At 43.1% G+C, this 8,541-nt stretch overlaps 1 protein-coding gene across 1 annotated transcript in view; it reads right to left on the reverse strand.

Annotated features, from left to right (window-relative positions):
• The window catches only part of GPAT4 (glycerol-3-phosphate acyltransferase 4), a 74,392-nt gene that overhangs the window by 44,430 nt on the left and 21,421 nt on the right, over positions 1-8,541 (reverse strand). Inside the window, exon 2 of the mRNA XM_004707556.2 lies at positions 7,048-8,057. Within this exon, the coding sequence (XP_004707613.1) occupies positions 7,048-7,212 (165 nt within the window). The 5' untranslated portion in view covers positions 7,213-8,057. The remainder of the gene's footprint in view (positions 1-7,047; positions 8,058-8,541) is intronic.

Below are 8,541 nucleotides of genomic sequence, written 5' to 3' on the forward strand. Positions count from 1 at the left end.
GGGGGCTCAAACCACTGACCCTGTTAGCAGTTGCATACTTAACAGCTCTGCTAGCAGGACTCCTAACCTCTATCTATGCAACTGCTGTTAAACGCACGACTTCTCAAAAGTGCTAAGCTGGTAGTCATCTCCCTGAACCCTTAAAACATAACGCCTCCTTCTCATGTCCAAATCACTCCCTTCTACCCACCTCCTGTGTGTTTCCCAACCTTGGTATGGGAGCGCCATCCTTCTAGTCGCCCAGGCCCGCCCGCCCCCACCATCTTCTCGCCCTGTCCCCTGCCCGGATAAGGCAGGCTTTCCCACCACTGCCTCTTGTTGCCTGCCACCACCTTCTCTCAGCTGCACTCTGGCAGCAGCTGTTGCACTGCTCCCGTCTCCTGTCCCAGCAAACCACCCACAGAAGCTGCCAGAGGCTGTCTTGTCATTCACAGCATTTACTTGCTCAAACCTTTCAGTGATTTCCCAATGTCTAAACTAATTTAGCTACACTTTATGGCCCCCCCATTCCCTCCCCCCAATGCCCTTGTGCTATTACACTTTGTAATGTCTCTAAACAAGCACTGTACTTCCTCTGTAGTCACTGTTTTTCTAGAAAGCTTCTTTTTTTCTCTTTTCACAAACCAAAACCAAATCCAGCACCATCTAGCAGAGAGATGACAAGTACAGAGAGCTTAGAGGACAGAGTAGAGCTGCTCCTGTGGGTTTCTGAGAGCGTAACTCTTGATGTGAGCACAACACCTCATTGTGCTCCCCCAGAGTGGCTGGTGGGTGGGAGCTGCTGCTCTTGTGGTTACCCGCACCATGCCACCGGGGCTCGCTCTCGCTTTGCTGGCATATATTTCACTTATCACACAATTTCATAGCTCAGTTATATTGAGAAGAGTTATGCAATCATCACCACAACCAATGTCAACACGTTCTCTTCTTCCAGTATCCATTGTTGTTAGCTCCCCATTCCCCACCCACCCCCCAACCTCCTATACCATGCCCTTAGGTAATTATTAACCCCATTTCTGTCTCTATAGGTATACCTACCTGGATTTCATATACAGAAAACTATGCAAAACATAAACATGAAATAAACAAAATAAACTGACAAAATAAGACAAGAGATAAACTTCAATCAAAGAGAAAGCAGAAAATATTAAAAACTGAAACAACTTAAAAATGGGTCATTAGGGAGATAAACAAAAAGGTACTACATTTTAACCTAACTACGTCTGCCATAATCGACTTTACAATCCTCTCTGATAGCAAGGGTATTCACATCTCTGGACTGTGGCCAGAAGGGAACCACTGGGGGCTTAATCCATGTGGGGACTCTGCAAATGCATTCTAGGCTTCCAATGTCATCCAGAGCCTTCTGCAAACTGTGTGCACAATGTAAGCTCAATACCATTCCCTCCTTTGGAATTGGATTGTATAATTTGCAATCCTTGGGTCACACTGCTGGTGTGCTTCTTCTGTGTGGACTTCGATGACTACTTGTTTTAAAACAAGCCTCTGAAACCCCTGACGCTATTCTTCCTGATAGCCCGGTACCATCTGGTTTCTTCACCACACTTTGCTAAAGCACCCATCTTTTCAGTGATCACAGTTCGTAGGTTAGGGCTAAGACAGAGTTACTTTTGTAGCCAGTCTAAGTGCTAAATCTTACATGAACTGATACCCACCCAAGTCCTACAGTCAAAATGAACTTGTGTTGTATGACTGGCACCACATGCTGAGGTAGCTACGTATGCATATATTTATATTTCTTTGAGGGCTAGGTGCAGAACTTACTACTACAGCTACATCTCATCATCAACTATATCATTATCCAGTATTTTTCACTTTTGGCAATAGTAAAAAAAAATCTATATCTATACTGTGCATTATTAACAAGGCACCTCCGGCAGGAACTAGGGCTGTGGTTTGACTGGCTGTGAAGGCTAAGGTTACGGGTTCTGTGGTATGGCTGTTATGCAACGATGGAGTTTGGTGGCTATATAATGGCGTCATTTGGAAGTAGCCACCCTCCATTTTATAAACAGACATAGCCCTATCCTTTTTCATGTACTGTCATTTAAAACCTGACTGTGTTGATAAGTGAGGAATGGGTGTATGTTCATTACCACACAGCTTGATAGTCAACACAGGCTGAAGTGAATTTATCAACTCCAAAGATTTTCCTTCACCAAGGGCTTCAAAAGAAGAGAGACTGAAGTGATAAGATCTAAAACAGCTTCCTACCACCATCTTGCTACCAATCACACACTCATCTCCATCATCTAATCCCTTTAACTGACTAAAGCCTATGTCAAAACCATCCTTCTCGCTAGGGGGGAGGACATAAGTAATTAACATTACCTCCATGACTACAACCATGTGAAGAAGTATTACAATTACTATCCTATAGATGGGGAAGAAGACTCAGAGCAATATATGAAATCGGTAAGGTTTGAGAACTGGAAAGTCAGATACTGGTATTCAAACTAAGGGCCATCGGACTCAACAACTCATGCTCACCCACCAACTCCAATCTCTCAACTCCTTCGCACTGGTTTCGAGTACTCAGCATTCATAAATTTCACTTTGGACTTTAATGTCTATTGGCTTACAGCAGTACCACCTTCTCTGACCTCTGAACTCCCTCTTTCATACCAGGAGAAAAAAAATACGCCATTTATTTTCAACTTTCTTATACCTAGGCTTTCTTTTCTCTCCTTCACCAAATCATTCTCAACTCAGTTGTAAGTCCATACTTAAGTATTCTATGCCACATGCTATCCCTAGAGTACAGAGGGTAAAAGGGCATCCATACTTTAAGTACACTGGCTTACTGGCTTACAGACTCTAACATGCTGCTCCCTCCCCATACACAAAGCTCATTAGCGACTCAGCTGAGTTCATTCTTCCAGGGCAGGGAACAGATAAGGCATTGGTCAACCACATCCTGTCTATCTTGCCCTTTTGGTATAAAAATATTTTCTCTTGTTTTTTAAAATATGAATGTATATTGCCAAATACCCCCTTCAAAAAAAAAATCAAAGATGTTATATAAGCTATGAGCTCATGAATGAACTGAATTTTTTCTATGTATTATTTATGGGGTTATTTAATGCTATGTAACACACCACCTCATAACTTATTGGCTTAAAACACCATGGCCATTTCTTTTGTCCGGGGTTTGGCATCAACTGGCTGGCTTAAAGGCCAGGGTCTAGAGTCCTCCAAAGGCTTGCGTACTCAGGTGTGTAGATGATGCTATCAGGCAAAGCCTCAGCCGGGTGCTGGGCGCTGGAGCCCCTTCACATATCTTGAGTGTCCTCACAACATGGTGGCTGGGCTCCTGGGTCAGGTCTCCCAAGGATGAGCCGGAAAGAAGTCATACCCCTTCTCTAACCCTATTTCATAAGTCACACAATGTCACTGCCACCAAATCTTATTTACTTTAAGTGAGCCGCCATGGCTGGTCACTAAGGGGGTACAAATGGTTAAGCTCTGGACTACTGACAAAAGGCTGGAGTTTCAAACTCACCCAAGGCACCTTGTAGTAAGGCCTGGAGACCTGCTTCTGAAAGGCCACTGCCCTTAAGACCCTAGGGAGTTCTATTCCGTACATACGTAGTCGCCATGAGCTGGAGGCAGGTCCACATTTAATAGAAGGGGAGCCCAGATGTTCCCTCTTAATGGTGAGCATCAAAATCACCTAGAGAGCTTAAAAAATTCCATTGAAATTGAATTTCAGTCTCTCTGGAACCCCAAAGCTAGTCTTTTCTAATGCTTCCCCAGGCGGTTCTAATGAACAGTCGAGGTTGAGAACCACGGCATTAAGATAAGCTCTGAACTTTGTTCCAACTTTAAAATTGTGAATGAGTGTGTATCCTCCTCCCATTTCAGGAGAGGGGGAGGATTAGAAGACTTAAAACAGGCAAGGCTTTGCTGTGGAGGAGTACACACAAACCATAAGCACAGGTATATTTTACATGGACACACATAGGTAATACACTTTGCAAGATCTGAAATCAGGTTGCCTTATAACTAATACTACTGCTGACACAGGGCATTGAGATCTTACTGTCCATGAACATCAACACTGAGCAATAACAGAATTTGAGAAAAGACCTACACTCTTCCAGAAGCACCCATGCCCTTGTTGGCTCATACCAGTCCATTCTGGTCTACCCCTTAAGAGAGTTTATAGCCAAGTTATTATCCATGCAGCATGAAGAGGATGGGATCCACAGGGCTCCCACAAACCCTTTGAGGGTTTGATCCACATAAGGGAAATAAGGAATGCAAATCTGGTCCTTGCAATTCAAATTTCTAAAGTCACAAATGGGTATAAATGTACTACTTCCACTGTTAAATGGCTGTGTCCTAAACCAGTGATTTTCATGACGTGGTCTGTCTGTAAAGAGCCTCCTATGGCTCAAGATTATCTAACTGTTGCATGGACTGGTCTAACAATATACATTTAGTCAACTTTCCATTGCAATAATTATTCCCTACATTAAAAGCCTTAAGAATGAATATTTGAAAAATGTAGCCACAATGATGATGATTTACTTGGCTACTAACTTTACACCATTCGCTTTTTTAGAACATTGTAAAAAGGGAGTAGGGAAAATACGTGGGTTCTAAGCTTTCTCTCTCACCCAAAATTTGATGCAAGTTTAAAAAAAATTAACAGTAAAAAACCTTTCAGCTGGTAACACTTGTTTCTATGTTTTAAAATTGATACATTTGCACAGGCCCATGAATTAATCTCTTGCTTAGAAACCTAAGTGAAAGCTACACATTGATTACCTCCCTCAAAGTTTAGCAACTAGTCTCTTGATTCTACCTTAGTGTATGTTTGTGATATGACAGAAGTTATACAGTCAAGGATCCCATACCCTGGCTAAAGACTGTCTTGGATTGACACACATATACACATTTGATAGTTTATTGTGCCAGCCTGGCTGATAAACACAAGTGGGATTAACTGAAGGGCAGAGAGAAAAATGGCTTGGTGAGCCTCACCTTTCTTGTCTCTTGCTCTTTGATCATCGGACCAGTGTGCGGCTGCCTTGCTTGTTCTGTGCCTCAATTTAAAGGCTACACTACCTGTGGGACACCTAGCCTGTGGACTGTGTCGCTGTAAGTTGAGGTCCCTTTAAGACATCTCTGGAGCTGAGGACTGGTGTTGGTGACCTGCCTTATGATTGGCTGCTGTGCTGACATAGCCTAGCTCTCTCTATAGAGGAAGATCTGGCAGCAGACTAGACTCGAAGGACTGCTAGTCTCTCACAACTCTCTGTCACGGGAGTGAGTTGCACTGAGCCATTTTTAGTGCTTTATAATTTAACCGTTCATTTCATTTTTTTTTTTTAACATTTTATTAGGGGCTCATACAACTGTTATCCCAATCCATACACACATCAATTGTGTAAAGCGCATTTGTACATCGTTTCTCAAAACATTTTCTCTCCATTTAAACCCCCAACATTAGGTCCTCATTTTTCCCCTCCCTCCCCGCTCCCCCCTCCCTCATGAGCCCTTGATAGTTTATAAATGGGTATTTTGTCATATCTTGCCCAGTCCGACGTCTCCCTTCATCCACTTTTCGGTTGTCTGTCCGTTCATTTCTTGTATTATATATTTATCTGTATATGATTTAACAGTTCATTTCTTGTTATATATCTAATTATCTTTATAAATAAATATATTATCAGCAACTTGGTTTTATCTCTCTAGAGAACCCTGTCTAACACATTTCTTTAGTATTTAAAAGATGTACTACACCTTAGTAAAGGATACTCCAAAGACCAACCAGATCAGCACTTGCCAAAGTTTAAAGCACGTCTGAATCACCTGGATCTTGTTAAGCTGCAGATCCTAATTCAGAAGTCCTGGAGGGGCCTGAGATAAGGCATTTCTAACAATGCGCCCAGGTGAGGCTGTTGCTGTTGGTCCCCAGACTTACTCTGAACACAAAGATATTGGATAACCCCAGAAACCCCCAGGAGGGCTCATATTCTTATAGAAATATTAAATAACAAACAAAATTAGATTAATCCCTAGATTCAGTAATATGCATAAAAAGTATTTCTCGCTGCCAAGTAACACTTCACAGCAGCTCACCTGACCTGAGTTTTCTTTCTTACAAATAACATGTCATTTTTCCTGCTCATCACAGAATTTTAAAAGGAAAATGAATGGGATATCTGAGATTACTGTATGAACAAATAATATGGTATAAAATATTATTTATTATATTATATGCTATTATATTATATATAATAGCATAATATATTATTATGCTATTTTGACCTCTCAAGTTATCCATGATCTCAGTTACGGACTAGAATTCTTAAAGATTTGGAGACTACTGAAGGTCATCTTTCTTCAGAAACAAAAAATATACATTAAGTTAACAAATCTCTGTGCGGACAGTAAACGCCTGTGGATCAACTTCCAGGAAATACCACTTCTCACCTATGTCCTAGCCAGTGTGACCAGTTCTGAACAGTGGTATAACCGGGCAAGTCCTGACATATGTTAGGGCATTTGTTATCCTTCTCTTCAATCTTAATAAGAAAAATACACACAACACTTTTGTCTGAATCGCCATGAATTCTTTCGTCTGAAATGCATGCACCTATTTAAGAGAAATGCTTGAAAGTGAGAAAAGGCTCTCGCGTAGCAGTGAGGGACTAGCAACAGCAGCTTTGCATTGAAATATACAGGATGAGGCTGAGTCTATCCATGCTCTGTTTTAATTTTAATTCTAACCCTGCTCTCTCCGAGGTAAACAGGGGAGATGTGGAAGCACGGACTAGGTCCCATGCTCAGCATAAACCAAACATACCAGTACCACATATCAGTACCACACCATCAAGATGGGCTTTCTGCAGGGCACATTTGGTGGTTCTTTTTCCTCAGAATGCCACCACTCCCCAGCCTCCCAACGTTCTCCGTCTTTAAAGAGGTAAGGTTCACCCCGAGAACAACAACACAGTTTCCTGCAACACTTCTTCCCCCTCTATGAAGCAGCTATTTGTTTATAGCTCGACTCACCGCAAAGATTTTGAGCAGGGTTTTCATGTAGAGCTTTCTGATACCAAAAGAGACTCCAAAAATGGCTGGGACTATGATGAAAACGAGGAGGAGGGTGAAAAGGACAGTCAGGGAGATGCCCAGCAGGTTGACAATCAGGCTATCAAAAGGCAGCAACAAGAACATGGTGGAGGATCCAGGCGCGGCCAGTGCCGTCCTCTCAGAAAACCAACCCGAGCCTTCAAATGGTCCTCTCCGACAGCACCAGCCTGGGAAAAGAAGCAAGTCCCCAAAGTATAACCAACTCCATTCCAAAGTTCACATCATTTGACTGAAGAGACAGGCTGAGAGTCGGGCGAGGGTAGAAAAGAGCCGCAGGAGGCAGCCTCCAATGCCAGGCTGCCCCAGGATAGGTGGCTTTGGAGATGAATGTGGCAGGATCGATCTTCAGGAGAAGCATCCGAGTCCAGACTGAGGGTCTGAAAGAGAGCGCAGCCAGGGAGGGTTCTCGGCGCTGCTGGCCTCACGCTGCTTCCAGAGGTTTTACAATCTCCCTTGCTCAAGAGCATTTAACTGGGCAATCTGTCCAGCAGATCTGTCGTTGCCAGAATTACCAAGAAAAGTTCAACTTGGTGCCAGAAAGCTCCTGATAACTCCAGTCAAGGGGCGTGACTGCTGGCGCTTCACACAGAAGGCAACTGCACTTGAATATGTAGAAGTTAAATAATTGTTTTACTTAAAATTTCTTCATAAGGTGAAAATCATGTTCATTGTAGAGAGTTCACATCTGGCCCCATTCTTCCTCTGGAGAGGCCCCCTGGGCCTTCTGCTTCCAGGACCCTCCTACCTGGAGAGCTACGATCTATTCCAGTAGGACACAGAGGCTCGCACGGAGTGGCTCATGCTGCCTGCGAGGAGTGTAATTCCAATCGCGTCTGGCGTTGCTTCCCTCTGGATAGTCTTCTCCCTAAGGGGCGGTTTACAGCGGTGACCTGGGCTCTTGGCAAGAAGGTGTTCACATGCTGCCAAAGCTGAGTGGGAAACAGAAACAGTCAGTTCACCAAAGCATGAGTAGAGACGTCAATGTGCTCGGGGAGACGGGGTAGAGGGCACTGTTTGAGGGTGAGCCTAAAGTCAGTTCCAGCTTCTGAAGTCATTAAGGTCAAGGAGACTGAAGTGGCGGGGCAACAGGTGGTAGACAGGGGTGTGAGAGGAAAACACACAGATGTTTCATATGATTTTCAGCTCGTGATATGATCTATGCCCACTCACATGTTCTCAATGAGTATACTCACCCAAAGTGGCCTTAAAGTTCATGAAAAACTTACATTATCATTCAACTCCATTACTGCATGAAGTTTTTGAAGCCTCCCGTGTATACACACACACACATTAAAAAAACAAAAACCATACATGCTTTAATAGTAAATTTCCTTCCCATCTCAGTTGTTTACCCAGAATTCTCTTCCACATTGTATATTCTATACACACACACACACACACACACACACACAC

Source organism: Echinops telfairi, unplaced genomic scaffold (genome assembly GCF_000313985.2).
Source record: "Echinops telfairi isolate 266 unplaced genomic scaffold, ASM31398v2 ScPeMD7_9;HRSCAF=40, whole genome shotgun sequence".
NCBI classification, from domain to species: Eukaryota; Metazoa; Chordata; class Mammalia; order Afrosoricida; family Tenrecidae; genus Echinops; species Echinops telfairi.